This window comes from Trichoderma breve, chromosome 5, assembly GCF_028502605.1.
Source record: "Trichoderma breve strain T069 chromosome 5, whole genome shotgun sequence".
NCBI lineage: Eukaryota > Fungi > Ascomycota > Sordariomycetes > Hypocreales > Hypocreaceae > Trichoderma > Trichoderma breve.
In genome coordinates this window covers 2675351-2690504 of record NC_079236.1, presented here as the reverse complement: position 1 = coordinate 2690504, position 15154 = coordinate 2675351, and the positions used below count along the sequence as shown (strand labels likewise).

Below are 15154 nucleotides of genomic sequence, written 5' to 3'. Positions count from 1 at the left end.
CTGCAGCAGGCTGCACACCGCGATATAATATTTAACAGCCGAAATACGGAATACATAATCCCACCGTCATCGATTCCCTCTCTCCTAGCGCCGCAAGTCTGATTGTTGATATTTACGGCGGGCGTTCTACTTTCGCAATTTCTCTTTCTCACCCATTTGCACGCCGCATTCCATCGACGGCGAAAGCATGCCATATACTGGGCGACAAGGCTCTTTCGACGGAGATCCCTACCTGAGACATCAACATTCAGCTTCCTCGGATCGAGGACTCATCCCAATGTGCGTATACCCTCACCACATCAAACCGCCATGTTGCTTTGGCGTCAATTAACTCGTAGCAGGTGGGACGGTGCAGAGTCTGAGCGCGCGCTGCCGCAGCCGCCTCTCAACCATCAGTCGCCCAAGCATTCCGCGCGCGCAGGCACATCGCCGTATCCAGTGTCGAGCGCCATCCAGTCTGCTCATGCTGCGCTGACTGAGCGGGTTCGCGAGAACCACGGCACTCACATGCCTCCTCCCGTGTCCAAGCGCGTCAACGACACATCGCCGGATAGATCCATCGCAAAGGGCGCCGGGCCTCACCGCAGGCTGCAGTCGATGGCATCTGGCTCTGTGCGAGATATCAGTATGATGCTGGAGAATAACTCGGGCACCCCCAGCAACAACACGTCTCCCGCAAAGTCTTTTGAAAGATCGGAGAGAGGTGTCAGGCCTTCGACACCGCCAGGACTCCGAGAAGTCAGCTCCTTTGAAGTACCTCGCACCAGCATCTACGATAAAGAGATGAACCTCTCGACACAATCACTATCAAGCAGCATAACACCCATTGTGCGACCTACCGTCCGTCGACCGGCACCGCAAAGCATTCTGTCGGAAAACACTCCGCCCCAGTCGTCTACCATGCTGGCCTTGCAGAGCATGCCTAGTGGATCACCCACCAAGGAAGCAGAGCCGCCGCTCTCCAACATCACCAATGGCGCCAAGGGAGCAACTATGGACTCTCTGGCATCGCAGATCCTTAGTCTCACCAGCATCGCGAGCTCCCTGCAAAAGGAAATGGCAGCTCTCAGCCGACGCAGCAGAGACAATGCCACGGATCTGCTCAGCCTCAAGGAGGCTACAAACACTCGAGACGAGGACATCAGAAAGAGTCTCAGGGATTTGCTAGGCAATATCAATGAGACTTCGGCCAAGATTTCCTCAAGGGACTCGTACAACGGCGGCTATTTCCTTGACAACAAGCCTCACCCGCAGTCACCCAACAGTGGGCGAACATACCAAATGCCCCGAATTCCCTCGCCCAAGAGCTTTGCCGAATCTATCGATCGCGCGTCTATGAGCACGCCATCCTTGGTGGGCGGTGACAATTCGGGTGCAATTTCCATTCTCCTGCTGGAGAAGATTCTCCGCGGTCTTGGTACCAAGGATGGACAGGAGTCACTCCTCAGCCATCTCCTTGAGCTTTCGGAGAAGCTCACTGGTATGGCAACTGCTGCCAAGGTAGAGGAACTAGTGGACTTTGTTCGTCTCCAGACTGAGAGTGCTATGGTGCCTATGAGCGTTCCTGGTCACGCTCGTAGATTCAGTCTGGACCACGAGGGCAGCATTCACCATGGCCCAAGCAGTGCCATTGCTCCACGATCGCTCAACAACTTGGACAGTCGCCGGGCACCCGGTTCCCAGGGCATTCTAAACGACGATGTCATCAACATCATTCGCTCAGTCAAGGATAGCGTTGCGGCAGGCGGCGGCCTCACTGCAGAGGTCAAAGCACTTGTGCGAGAACTCCGAGGCGAAGTCCTGGGTATGGGTCGTGAACTCGGCAAGAGACTGGAGAATGTCGGTAGAAACCAAGGAGACAACACCGAGCCATCGCCCTCGGCTAGTAAGGATGAGGTTTCGCGGGTCATTGACGAGGGACTGGAGCAGATGAAAGAGCAGCTCACCCATGTTCTCAAGGAACACCGCCGCCAGTCTCAGGCATCCGCAGCTCTGCAGAAGATCTCAGTCGACTACCAAGAGATATATACTGCTCTGAGGAGAGCGCTCAAGGACAATGATGCCACCAAGGAAATGCCAGACCTAAACAGAGACGACGTCATCGAGGCTGTGCGTGAAGCTTGGGAGACTTACAAGCCAGAGATTGAAGTACAGCAGATTGGCCTAGAGAGGGACGAGATCCTCGAGTGCTTGAAGCAGGGTCTCCAGGAATACGAAAGTCGCAGCCAAATGCCTCCGGCAGCCACGAGAGATGAAATCTTGACGGCTGTCGTGGAGGGCCTGAAGCACTACGTACCTCCCCAGATGGATACTCAAGCGTCCATGTCCAGAGATGAGATTATCGAAGCCGTCCGCGAGTGCCTAGAGGAATTCGAATTCCCAGTGGCCCCGTCTGCGATTAGCAACGAATTAACACGCGAGGACATGCTCCGTGCCGTCAAAGAGGGCCTCAGCGACTTGGATCTGGGAAAGAGCAGCGCTCTTGTGCCGACTCGCAACAATGACGAAATTAGCAACAAGTTGCACGAGCTGATGGACTTTATGAAACTCGAGTTTAGATCCATTTCTGACAATAACGGCCGCGAGACTGATCAGCTCATGGACGCCACCAAGGATGGCCTTGAGAATCTCCGCGTGGCTATTGAGGGCTATGTTGACCGTGCTACTGGAGTCGCCGGCCAAGAAGACTTCCTGGACGGCCTCCTAAAGAGCATGGAGGATTTCAAGGAGGAGATGTCAGCGCTTGTGTCCAAGGCTAACGCAACTTCTCGAGACCAGCTTCAGACGGAGCTGGAGGGACTTCGAGACGTTGTTCACTCGTCCATGGTTCCTGCTGCTCCCCTTATGCCACAACCCCACAATGAGGAGCTCCTTGACGCTTTGCGGAACGGACTGAGCAACCTTCGACAAGAGATCCTCCGACCGCGGCCAGAGACTAGTGAAATTCTCGACGCTCTTAACGATGGCCTGAATGACATTCGAGCTGGCATTGACAGAATCACCAACAAGCCGGTTGATCTCACAGCAAACGATGAGATTCTTGATGCCCTCAAGGAAGGCCTGGACGGCGTACGGTCCGACATTGGCACCATTCGGGACTCGAGCAACGATAGGGCGGTTGCCATCCGTACCGTCGGCGGTGGCGAGAACGAGAACGAGATGGCGATTATCCCTGCTGATATGGCTAAGCAGAATGATATCAAGAATCTCGAGATCCTTATCACTCAGTTGCGCGCCAAGATTGAAGAGATTAAGCCGAATGCCGCTACCCCGGCCGCAGCTCCGAGGGTGGACCTTTCCCACCTGGAAAACATGCTTCACGATGTTCAGCGGGGTGTTAATGAACTCAAGTCTCGTGCACCAGTGGTCGTCCAAGCAGCGAAGCCACGCGAAGGATCGGAGCAGGACAAGGACGACGCTGAGAAGCCAAAGGAGGAGGAGGAATACGTAATGAAAAGCATTCCTTCCATCTTCACCAAGAGTGGCGGCAACCCGACTAAAGAGGATGTTGCTGCCATTGAGAATATTCTGCGCAACACCAAGTCTCGTGTGGATCATCTGATTGATGGTGACCAGGCGGTGCGACGGGAGCATATCGACACTTTAGAGTCGCTCATCCTGGAGTCTCGAGAGGCCATTCGATCGGTCAACAGGCAGTTGGAAGACATCCCCAACCTGTTCCACAAGGATGACTTTACCAAGCTGACGAAGATCATCTCGGAACTCGGTGAGGGCCTGCAAGAAGTCCAGGAGCACGCCGAACGAGAGGCTAAGAGCCCAGAAAAGGTGAAGAAGTCGGATGTGCATGCCGTTGAGACGGTCGTGCGTGAGATCAAGACTCTGGTGGACGGCATTGCCGTTGCGGATTTCGCCACGATTACGACCCGGGAGGATCTTGGCAAGCTGGAAGCCGCCATGAAGGAGACCAAGGAGACCTTTGAACACTACCACGAGGCGTCGTCAAAGGCGCTTGTTGACCGCCAGTCCGACATTAGGACGTTCCTCGAGGAGTTCCAGACGGAGGTGCGGAACAAACTCGTGGACGGCTCTACGGGTATCGAGGGCATCGGCAAGGCGCTGAAGACTATGGGTGAAAAGGTTGAAAAGAATGAAAACGTCGCCGGGGATGTCAAGGACATGTTTGAAGCCATGAAGAGCGAGTTTGAGATTTCCAAGGAGGCCATTGCCGGATCCAGGATCGAGTCGAACGAGAAGCTCGACGAAGTTACGGAAAACATTCGTGCCAAGATTGACGACAAGATCAGCGAGGTACTGGCCAAGAACGAGGCGCTCCGGATCATGATGGACGAAAAGTCGCAGGCCGCCGAGGCTCGCGAAATCGTGACCGAATCTGCCGTGGCAGGTACCAAGGCCGTCGCCGACGAGCTCAAGCTTCTGATTGATACTCTCGGATCGACTGTCACTGATTCCTTGGAGAAGATGGAGGAGGCTTCCAAGATTGTCTTTACCAAGGTCGAAGAGGTGGCCGCTCGCTCCGAGGAGACTCACAACGAAGGCAAGGCCGATCACCAGCAGACGCGCGACCAAGTCGAGGCAGCCGTGGGCAAAGTCCATAGCAGCGTGGGTGAGTATCAGCCCCAGATTCTGGAGGCTGTCAAGAGCATCCTTGGTCTCGTTGGGGATCACTTTGAGCACTCCAAGAGTATCGAGGACAAGGTGGTTGGGGCCATTCCCACGGAGCAAGCTTTTAGGGCCATGATGCCTGAGAAGTACGACGATGCCGTAGTGCACGAGAAGCTGGACAAGATTGTGCAGCATAATGACGCTGCCGCCCAGGCCTTGGTCCAGCTCCAGACGCTCGACAAGGTGCACCGGTCCGTCTCCGACAGCGCCGCCGAACTGTCCGAGTTCCTTTCCAAGCAATCAAGGCACATGGTGGAAGAGCGCGACAACCGCGCCAAGATCCTGGAAGAGACCAACATTGCCCTTGAACGAGCTAACACCGAGAGGGAACATGCTGAGGCTTCAGTCAAGACGCTCAAGGAGGAAGAGGAGTGGCTGCGACGGAGCCTGTTGTCTCTGCGGACCGAGCAAGAGGGCCTGTTGAAGCAAAAAACTCGCCTTACTGGCGATGTCTCTGCCCTTGAGACTGCACTACGCCTACGCAAGGAGGAGCTTCACGAGATGGAAATTCGGGCCGAAGGCTTGGAACGACGAATCTTTAATGGAGTCATGGATCACTCTCGTGTGCTTCTCTTTGGCAAAAAGGCCAAGGACGGCGCGGATTCTATGAATCGCAAGCGGGTTAAGAAGCCAGCCGGCGAGGATGGTACACGAGCCATCCCGACGCATCTCTCCGCAACAAGAACCCCCATGGCGCCTGGTCAAACGGGAACTCCGCGACGTATTGCGTCGCTTAGTCAGATGACGAAGAACGTGGCATCGAGCACCATTACAAGAAGCCATAGTGTGAAGACACCGGGTGTTAATGTCAACGGCCACCGGAAGCGCAGCTGGGGAGGCACGCAGCAGAAGAGTGGGCTGAGCGAGGAGAATAAGGAGAATGTCAGCGTTGACGAGACGGTGGAAGAGCTCGACGAGGGCGACATGGTCAACGTGACGCATGAGTCCGCGGTGCATGACGCCGCTGGCGATAGCTCAGAGTACGAAGAGGAGATTGATGAGGATGACGAGGATGACCACGCTCGTGAGAGGCACGACGAGAGCGAAGGCACGACGAGGCGACGGATCAGCAAGGGCAGCTCTGCGTATGAGGACGAAGACTCTGGAAGTGAATACGAGGAGAGCATCGATGGCGACGAGGAGCCCCATGCTGCCGTTGTTGTTCGGTAGATGATAACAAATGGGAATTAATGAGAGCCTTTGAGAGGCTATGAATTGTTTTCGCTTGGAGGCAGTGTTGACTTTTTCTTTTTAACATCCCCTTTTTTCTTCTTCTCTTCTTTGCTTTGCTTTTGCTTAACTTTCTTGAGTCTATTGTTGTTCAGCAGGGATGGATAGTTATGAGGAGACATGATAGCCGCTTGTTTGTTTGATACCTGTATGTAGCTTTTGAATGATAATTGACAGTCACGTTATATTATAATGGTACTTTTTCATTGTACACACTTGTTTATCCTATTCATCCGAGTGTCGCTAATTTCGAGGTTAAGGTCTAACAGTTACCAGGTAATTACATCGATATAGGTTGCCTTCTTTTCACTGATAGAGATGACCCGGGTATCAGAATTCTAAACTATATCGTGTCGACTAGAGCTCTCCTCGAGATATCTCAAGACCTACTTCATCCTAAAATACCGTGCCCGATAAATCGTGCCCTGCAGATCCACTTCTTTCCTCTCTTCTTTTATCAGGAAATTGAGTTTGTCGGCGAAGAAATCCCTCCACAGGGCCTGTACATAGACGGGGGTGCCATCTGGGCCGAAGATGACGCTCTTGATATCCGACCGGGGAAGTTCCTCGACATCGCCTTTTCGATTCTTTCCGGAGCGGCGACCGACGGGGGAGAAGCCTTTCAGGTATGTATCTACTACTTGCTGGCCGGAGATGAATTCCCCAGACGACATGTTTAGGGCGTGGATGTCGAGGTCTGTGGGGATGAGGAATGTGTGTTGTTGGCTGGGAATGAGGATCAAGTCGTGCGGTGCATCCCATTCGTCTCTTAGATCTGGTTTGTCACTCCATTCGGTGTATGTTGTGGAGGAATCGGGCAGATGATATTGGGATACGGGGGTTTGTTGTAGGGGAAGGCTGTTTGACGAGGGAGGTTGGTAGAGATAGCCGTTGATGAGGCCCGAGGCGGCCTTGCTGTCGATGGAAGAGTTCATTCCTGCCGCCCACAGGATCTGCGTCTTCTTCTCCCATACTAGAGCGTGAGCGTCTGGCAGATGCGGGATGTGCTGGATCGGCGTCTGGTTGGGCGAGAGTCTCAGACTCATGTTGTAGACCACGATACCGTCGTCTTGGCTCTGTCCAGAAGTCGCCACCGCAAGGAGGTTATCCGGGAGAAACTCTAGAGAGTGCGAGCTTCTCAATAGAGAAGTGTTTGTGCAGATTCCCCAAGTGACGCTCTTGTCAGTCTTTGGATCGTCGGGGGCGTATCTGATGACGACGATGGCGTCGCCGTATATGGCGGCAATCAGACTGCCGTCCTCGGACTGCTTGGCGTCTGTCCGGCCGGAGTTGTGGATGGTGCAGTTCCCGAGTTGATGGGGGAAGCCCTTTTCCAGATCGCGGCTGGCGGTCCAGTTCCATGTAGTCTTTCCATTGGCGTCGAGAATTCGAATCTCGAGCTGGGATGTGTCGTCTGTTAACACGTTGGTGAGGATACCGCCAAAGGTTGGTGGTTCCTTGTTTTGCTTTGCGTCCTCTGAGTTGAGGCTTTGTTGATCTGGATGATGGGAGGGAGGGAGACTTGTGTCGTATATATGTGATGCTGCTGCTGCTATTGTGCAGGCAGCGTAAATGATGCTGGAGAAGTGCATGGCTTTTGATACTCTGGTGGAGAGAATGGACAGTTGGGTTTCAGGCGGACAAGAGGATATGTAAGAGAATGGTAGCTGTGACAAGTAGTATGAAGGTAGGTTTATAATGTCAAGTCAATCAACCGTGCATCTCATAAGACCTCATCAAAGGCCCGCGCTGGACAACTCAGTTTGTCTAAACAATAACAACGTCGTGTCTGGTTAGCATAACTTATATTAACTCATGAGCCTCGGCCCCATGGATAGTTGTTACCTCGGAACACTCCTTCAGGATGGCTCAGCCAGCCACTTGTTGAACCACAGCATCATAACCCGCTGGATCCTTATGGGAGACAACCGCTGTCGTGACACACCATTACATGTACGAGTATGCACATGATGTAGCTTCGAGTTTTGCCCTGCCCGCCCTGTGCCGTTCCTCGCCTTACACAAACCTAGCAGCAATGTCTCACATGCCTGGGGAATTTGCCGTGTCTCTCCCTGAAATGCAACAATGCGGCACAAAAAGGTGGAGAGCAAGAGTGACATCAGCCGATGGACAAGCAATATGGCATCGGCCGTTGCCTTGTCTTGCTGTATGCTATTAGTCCACAGCTTTGTGTGTGTATGTGTGTGTGTGTGTGTGTGTGTGTGTGTGTGAGAGAGAGAGAGAGAGAGAGAGATAGAGAGAGAGATAGAGAACAAATAGTGTAACTAAACCAGCAAATTTGAAGCCGGATGACGCCGCAGCTGTGTGCCGTCAGCGTCTCATCCCATGGAGAAGAGTCCGTCCCGTCTACGCCATATGGCTCACGGAAGAACCGATCAGCGACATTGATATCCAAGAAAATGACATCAAGGCTGTTCAGAACAACTAGATAAAGGGCCGTGCCATGGATATACATGCGGACAAGGAGCCAATCTCAGCTCGCAGGATTGTATGGTGGCTTGCTGAACTGAGACCCTTTCTCAAAACATGTCGGCGCGTCGGCGGATAATGCACCTCGTCCGACTCCGTGCCGACAGTCCAGCCGGCGTCAACTTTGGGTGTACTGAGTCGAAAAGGATACAGTAGAGTATTCGACACTATGCTTTCATATTGATCCCCGGTTTGTATATGCAGCCTCCTTTCTCGAATCCATGCTTATACATACGATCGATGCAGTGTTGATGGAGGCTGCCATCGTGAACTAAGCTCTAGTGTAAAGAAGAGTTTACTTGTATGGAGAAGCGTGATGCAATATTGCCGGGCCATCGTGCTCTCTTCGACACAGAGAGTCCAGCTTTGCATTCGTCAGTCATGATGATGAAGTCGACCTTGTTCCTCATTTCTGCGGCCGCCTCCACTGCATTCGGGATGGCCTGTCATCCAGGCCGCCTCTATTGCGGACATAGCCTTTAGGGAATGGGTGAGCAGAGACTCTCCATGTGCTGGTATCCTGATAGATTATGCATTGAGGAAATACAAGAGGCGCCGATATAGTTCTGTACAGTGCGACTGATTGATTTCTTTGGATAGATCAGCTCAGGAATGTTCTTGGTACGTTGACAACTACTGTTCTAGCCTCCTTGTGCTGCCAAAAGGGACCCGTGATGAAAGACGTTGTATTTTCATATAAGCATTCCATAATAATGAAGCCGGCTTCGACTGTATGAAGTCGCTGTATAGAAGTCACCTCCAAGTATAAGTGTACGTGTATCAGTACCTCCTCGCTGCTAAGAGGTGTTAGTGCGGGACACCAAACAATCCCGATACGGCTATCAGCTGTTGACATGGTGGGGTGCCCAGTCAAGTCAACCGCCAAAAAGCTGCCAAAAACAACCTCCAACCACTAACGCATCTCCCTGTGCATCTACATATCTCTTCCCACGCCGCGATATAACAAAGCAAACAAGACAAGACGCGTGTTTTCATTCAGAAGAGCAAGAAGAGAGAAAAGTATCAGAGACACCATTGGACAAACATGGAGCAGCAGCAACACGGCAGCCTCCTCTCACCACCAGAACTCTCACCTCTAGAGCAGGAAGTTCTAGAAGAGTATGAGCGGCTATCAACAAACATGAAAACTGTACGTGTTGCCAAACAAACGAACCCAATTTCCCAATGGTCCTATTTCTCTATTTATCTAAAGCCGCGTCAAATGCTAATGGGATGGGATTTGCGCGTTTCAGCTGGCGACTTTGCTGGACAATCTGGCGTCGAACCCGACCGTCGGGATCCTCGACGGGCTGCGGGAGCTGGAGCGCAAGACGAGCTTGGCGTTTACGCTGCTCAAGGCGAGTGTGTATAGTATTGTGCTGCAGCAGGAGATTGATTGGGGGGCTGGGGGGGAGGAGCAGGGCGGGGAGGAGGCGAAAGAGGAGGAAACGAAAGTGGAGGAAGAAGATGAAGAAGAGGCAGAGCGGCTGTGATGGATGATGAGAGGTTTGGTTTTTTGGGGGAGAGATGTTTGGATGTTATGATTAATGATACCCTGAATTAATGACGAGGAAATCTTGGGAATGGTTTGAGTGTATGTAAGGGAGCTAGGGATTTCATCGTCACACATGGCATTGCTGTTCTTTGTTTTTACTTGCTTGTATGATGTATATTCATTTTCCAGCGTTACAGTACTTGTACACAGAGTAGTGTGTCTCGACATTCACCACTCGCAACTCTTCCCCCTTTATTTCTAACATCCCCTTCTCTCTCTTCCTTTTTAAAGTTCCCCTTTTTTGTTTTTTCCAAATAACCCGTTTAATATACATTGCCGCCATAGTACACCTTTCGCACATCCACCATCTTCTTGCCCCGTCCGATGGCAATCTCCTCGGGGTCGACCTGGTTCATCAGCGCATCATACGCCGCCTTGACGGAGTTCATGGGGTTCTTGGATCGGGGCATGCGCGCCGCGATGTCGTGGATGCCAGAGGCACGGCACATTTCAAAGATGCGGTGCGGACAGCGGAGACCGAAGCCTAAAATCGAAATGATATGTCAGTATGCTAAATCATAGGACAGTAGAATGATCTTTTATTCTTACCGGGAGGGCGGGCAAACAGCTCGACGACAGTACCCGAAACCTTGGCCTTTGCGTTTCCGTAAATCGTCCGGTTCTCGTACCGCCTGATGGGCTTCATGTTGCGAATAGCCAGCAGCTGCGCCGTCTCGGCCGCGAGACCGGCCTCGGTGGACTTTGCAATGCCGAGACCCAGGCGGCCGTTGCCGTTGCCTGCGATGGCGACAATGGACGTGCTGCGCACCTTGCCCAGACGGGTCTGGTTGGTGACCCAGCGCTGGACGAGCACCTTGCGGTAGATGGACTGGATGTCCCGCAGCGACATGCCCGTCAACCGCTTAATCTCCTGGTAGCGGCCATCGTCGTCCTGGCCCTCGTCCTCGGGGTCGGCGGCCGACTTGTACAGGCCCTCGACGCCGGGGACCTTGCCCAGCTCGACGGCCTCGGCGGTGTGCAGCCGGATGGTGCCAGCGGGGCCGTCCTCGATCAGCTCCAGGTTGGAAGGCTCGCCCTCACCCGAGTCGGGGCCCTCGCTGATCTTGCTAAGCTCCTTTTTCCACTCCTCGTCGATGGCCTTGTCGAGCTTCATAACCTGCTCCTTGGTCAGGATGGCAGATTCGTCATCCGACTTGGCTTCGGCGTCCTCCTCGACCAGATACTTCTTCAGCAGTTCGGGGTCCTTCTCCAGATCCACCAGCTCCTCCTCCGTAAGGTCTATCAGCTCCGCGCCGTTGCTCTCCTTGACTCTCCGCAGGGCGCGGACCATGGATCTCGTGAGCTGCTCGCTCGTCTTCTTGTCCGTCAGGTCCGTCAGCTTGGAGCCGTACTTGTCCGCCCAGTCGCTTGGGTTCAACCACTGCGGCTCAAAGGGCGTGCCGTCCAGCTCCGGCTTGACGTCGTACCGCGGGTCCAGCACGGTGTAGTCCTCGATGTACTGCGGCCTGTAGGGGTCATCTCGTAGCCGTCCCTGGAAAATGAGATCGTTTGGGTCAATGGCCTCCTCGCCCGCCTTGATGGCCTCGATCTGCTCGGGCGTGTACTTGCTCTTGAGGGCCTCGAGCTCCTCCTTGGTGTAGTCGGCAAACTTGTCCTGGCGGTACTTGGCAAGCTTCTCGGGGTTGTTCAGCAGGCCCAGGTCCTCGGCCTTGACATTGCGGAAGCGTGATCGCCGCTTCGAGGGGCGGGGCGCCGAAGTGTGGAATTGATGCTGATGCTGCTGCTGATGCTGGCAACCGACGGTTTGCGCGGTGCGGGCAGAGGCGACGCACGTGCGCAGAATGCTGCGCGCCGGGCGGGCGACGCTCATGGCCAGACGAGGCTCCGGATTGAAAGGCTGGGCAAGGTCAATTCGCCTCGTGAGGTGGTTGGCGATGGCGATCGAATCGAACCAGACGCTTCCTCTCGCACTCACACGACCCTTGAGATTTTTCTTGCGATTTGCCCAATTGAGGAAACGCACCATGAAAGTGGCTGATGAATGACTCAGCAAACTGTCGAGTGGCTGGTGCCGTGCAAGCCACTGCTGGTCCTGGGCTCCTCTAGCCACATCACGGGACGATACACGTGCAAAGCAGCTGGATTTCATCTTCAAGACCCGTGAACGGCTAGCGCCTCTGCTGGGAATAAGCACATGCGTTGGATCATTAACAGCCCAGGCACCCTGATATTCCTCCAAGTCCCCTAAAAAGCGTCGTGCAAGTCCTCAACTCACAGACAAACCCCCAGATACAGTATCACACTGCAATCCCATCTATTCATCAATCCATAAGTATATCTCGATAGATACCCCGTAGCACTCACAAAACAGTCCAATTCTCCAATTAAACGACCCTCGTCTCCGTCCCCTCGCCTGACACGCCCCCCCAAAACATCAAACGCCTCCGCGCCCCATCGTGAAACGTCTCAGGAGCCCATCCCAGTTTCGAACCTCTTGTCCTCCCATTTGCACTCACTCCCTCTTCTTCCCTTCTTTTTCTTTCTTTTCCAGTGTATACTCTAAATTCATCGTATTCACTCATTCCGTTTCGTTTCTCTCATCTTTTTTTTTTTGGTCAATTAATTCTTCAAATAATACCATACAGGCGCTCAGAGTGACTGGTTCACCTCTAACCGCCTCATACTCATACCCATACTCTCATACACACCATCACACTCATATCTTTAAATTTAATCAACAAAATGGGTCAATTCGACTGGTTCAAGAAAATCGGCGCCACCGACGAGGCCGTCGCCGTCCTCAACGACCAGCCCTACCTCTTCACCACCCTCGTCGTCGTCCTCGTCGTCCTGATCGCCCAGTCCGGCCTGCTCTGGTTCATCCACTGGGCCACCTTCAAGCCCTCCCAGAAGAAGGCCCCCAAGAAGGGAGCCGCTGCCGCCAAGCCGAGCAGCGGCGGCGGTGGTCTGCTCAGCAAAATCACGGGGGGCAGAGGCTCCGACAACTCTCGCCGTGCGGCTGGTGGTAGCTAAGCTAAGCGTTCTGGTTACGGAATATCGCGGGTCTGGCTTCATTTAATGTTGCGGCCACACTTTTAAGGCAGATGTCTGCTTCACAAGATACCACACATGTACACTGGGACGGATACATACAACTTGGGATCAATTTCGCAAACTCCAGTGTCTAATCGAATCGAAAGAAGAGAGGGCAGCGCCCTTTACCACTCGACATTTATATATCCCGGGGCGTTTACAGCACAGCACTAGTTGATTCTTACTCATGACTTAGAAAAATTGACATTTACATTTTCACACCCTTGACATTAAATCCCCCAACATTCTGCTGTAAATTCGCTCGGGCAAAGCCATTCATCAAATGTTAAAGATCCTACATCCATCGGCCATGGATCGTGATTCCACACAACAGCGTCTGCTGTAAAGGCATGTTTATAATTCCCTTCGCCCATGAGCGCCTTACCATCCATTCCAAATGGATTGACTGTATAACTCGACTCCGCTTGGGTGTAGCAAATAGGAGATGTTGATAAAAATGAGGTACCACTTGCCTGTACCTCCGGTAGATTGTCTTCCTGAGATTCGAGGAGTATGGGGCTATGTTGCGGCAGAAGTGATTGCTTCTCCTCATGGCTCTCAGTCTTACCGAGTGTACCTGGCGATATCGTAATCAATCCCATGTCCTCTTTCTCTTCTTTCTCCACGACTGTGTGCTCCCAGAATCCAGTTCCTGACTTAGACTCTACATTTGACGCCAATCTCTGAACATCGTGACCTCCTTTTCCTGGTAATTTTGGCATCTTGGTTGTCGATAGCAAGACATTCCACGCACTTTTCTCAATTCCTCTTATAATATGGTCGTTGTGATTGCATTCAGCGTTAGTCATCCGGGCTGCGAATGAAGAAGCTTTTTGCCGAAGACTTGGGGATTCGGCATTCTTCATTCGAGCAAGCGAGGTGGCTATGATGGGGAGTAGAGGGGCCCTATCAGATATAGTCTGGCGAAGCGAAGCTATTAGCACAAGATACACAAGGCACCGTGCCTTTTTTGAGACCAACAAGGCCAACTACTGGAAGATATTACCTTGAGGTATGGCCTGTTAAATACTGCAGGCGCCAACCGTATCAGGCACTCTGCGTGAGTACCGTTAACCGTAGTAATTCCTTTATACTGCTTGCGTGATCCGAGAACAAGTATCTCCAAAGCAGCCTCGAATAATTGCTTGAAACTCTCTGAGAATTCAAGTTTTCCACTGGTTAAACAGCTCAGACCTGACCTTGGGGTAGATCCGCTGCGTCCCTGTTGAGTGGGTATCATATTCAGGCTTTGTATAAAAGCATCAATCGCCCTCTGATCATCCGGTGTCAAATCTATAAGATGGTCATCATCCACAAATACATCATCTGACTGGGGAATTTCGACACATTCGTTGGCTTGCTTTGTCCGTTTTCTTTTCAATGAGCGTTTTCCCAAGCATTTCTCACCCTTGTTCGGAGAAAGATCGATGTGGCAATTCACAGACTCAAACTCTGCCGTGAACGCATCTCTCTGAGTAATCAGTGTAGATGATAAATCCGGATGCTGTATGGAAAACGATATCGCCCCCGAAGATTCGATCGCATTTCTCTCTTGGACATGCAGACAAATTCCCGCTCGGCTCCAGACCTACTCCGCCAAGTCAGTCCCCCAAGCGGTGGAAGTCGTCAAAGGAGCCAGTTGATATACCTCACAATCCCTCACCCATTCCACAAGCTTTACAATATGGTTCCCATCTGACACAGGTTCGCCTTGAATCGAAACATCAAGTCGCAGATAGCAAGATCCCGTTCGCGCAATCCACAAGTGCTTCTCCGTAACCAGCATCAACAAGTCGCTACTTGTTCTTGGGACGTCCACGCCATCTGGAAACCGCAGTTGCAGCGTGCCCCCAAGTGCGAAATCCAGCTGCTGCTCCTTGCTGACAAGACAGAGATCTGGCAGACTCACGCTGACGAGCTGCATGGTGCCCCTCGTCGTGGAGATGTAAAGATGTACCGTGCGTGTACTCGTGAATCGTGCTTCTAGGGAATAAGATCAGCCTGCCTCGTATGATGGTGATACACATTGAGATTGTAGAATTAATGTATTGGTAGCTGAAAGATGCAATATTCTGGATGAGCTTGATCTGGATAGGCATAGATAATTTATCACCAGTCACCAAAGGAAGCTGCTGCTGCTCTCAATATCTGGAAGGAACACTCATCCACCGCCTTCCCTTT

General features: G+C 52.5%; 6 protein-coding genes across 6 annotated transcripts; 3 read left to right on the top strand and 3 right to left on the bottom strand.

Moving 5' to 3' along the window:
- Positions 1-187: 187 nt before the first annotated feature.
- T069G_08470 (uncharacterized protein) lies at positions 188-5814 on the top strand (the record flags this gene model as incomplete). Its single annotated transcript, XM_056175680.1, has 3 exons — positions 188-279; positions 342-828; positions 892-5814. 3 exons carry the CDS (start codon positions 188-190, stop codon positions 5812-5814), a joined length of 5502 nt encoding a protein of 1833 aa, XP_056026629.1.
- A 446-nt stretch (positions 5815-6260) lies between these two features.
- Positions 6261-7466, bottom strand: T069G_08469 (uncharacterized protein; the record flags this gene model as incomplete). Its single annotated transcript, XM_056175679.1, has 1 exon — positions 6261-7466. The coding sequence occupies one exon, from the start codon at positions 7464-7466 to the stop codon at positions 6261-6263; it is 1206 nt and encodes a 401-aa protein (XP_056026628.1).
- A 1943-nt stretch (positions 7467-9409) lies between these two features.
- T069G_08468 (DASH complex subunit dad3 domain-containing protein) lies at positions 9410-9857 on the top strand (the record flags this gene model as incomplete). Its single annotated transcript, XM_056175678.1, has 2 exons — positions 9410-9514; positions 9618-9857. 2 exons carry the CDS (start codon positions 9410-9412, stop codon positions 9855-9857), a joined length of 345 nt encoding a protein of 114 aa, XP_056026627.1.
- A 325-nt stretch (positions 9858-10182) lies between these two features.
- On the bottom strand, positions 10183-12029 carry T069G_08467 (uncharacterized protein; the record flags this gene model as incomplete). Its single annotated transcript, XM_056175677.1, has 2 exons — positions 10183-10403; positions 10469-12029. 2 exons carry the CDS (start codon positions 12027-12029, stop codon positions 10183-10185), a joined length of 1782 nt encoding a protein of 593 aa, XP_056026626.1.
- Positions 12030-12622: 593 nt separating this feature from the next.
- On the top strand, positions 12623-12913 carry T069G_08466 (uncharacterized protein; the record flags this gene model as incomplete). The annotated part of the gene is made up of 1 exon (XM_056175676.1): positions 12623-12913. The coding sequence occupies one exon, from the start codon at positions 12623-12625 to the stop codon at positions 12911-12913; it is 291 nt and encodes a 96-aa protein (XP_056026625.1).
- Positions 12914-13354: 441 nt separating this feature from the next.
- Positions 13355-14897, bottom strand: T069G_08465 (uncharacterized protein; the record flags this gene model as incomplete). The annotated part of the gene is made up of 5 exons (XM_056175675.1): positions 13355-13470; positions 13542-13893; positions 13980-14266; positions 14381-14561; positions 14622-14897. 5 exons carry the CDS (start codon positions 14895-14897, stop codon positions 13355-13357), a joined length of 1212 nt encoding a protein of 403 aa, XP_056026624.1.
- Between the last annotated feature and the right edge of the window lie 257 nt (positions 14898-15154).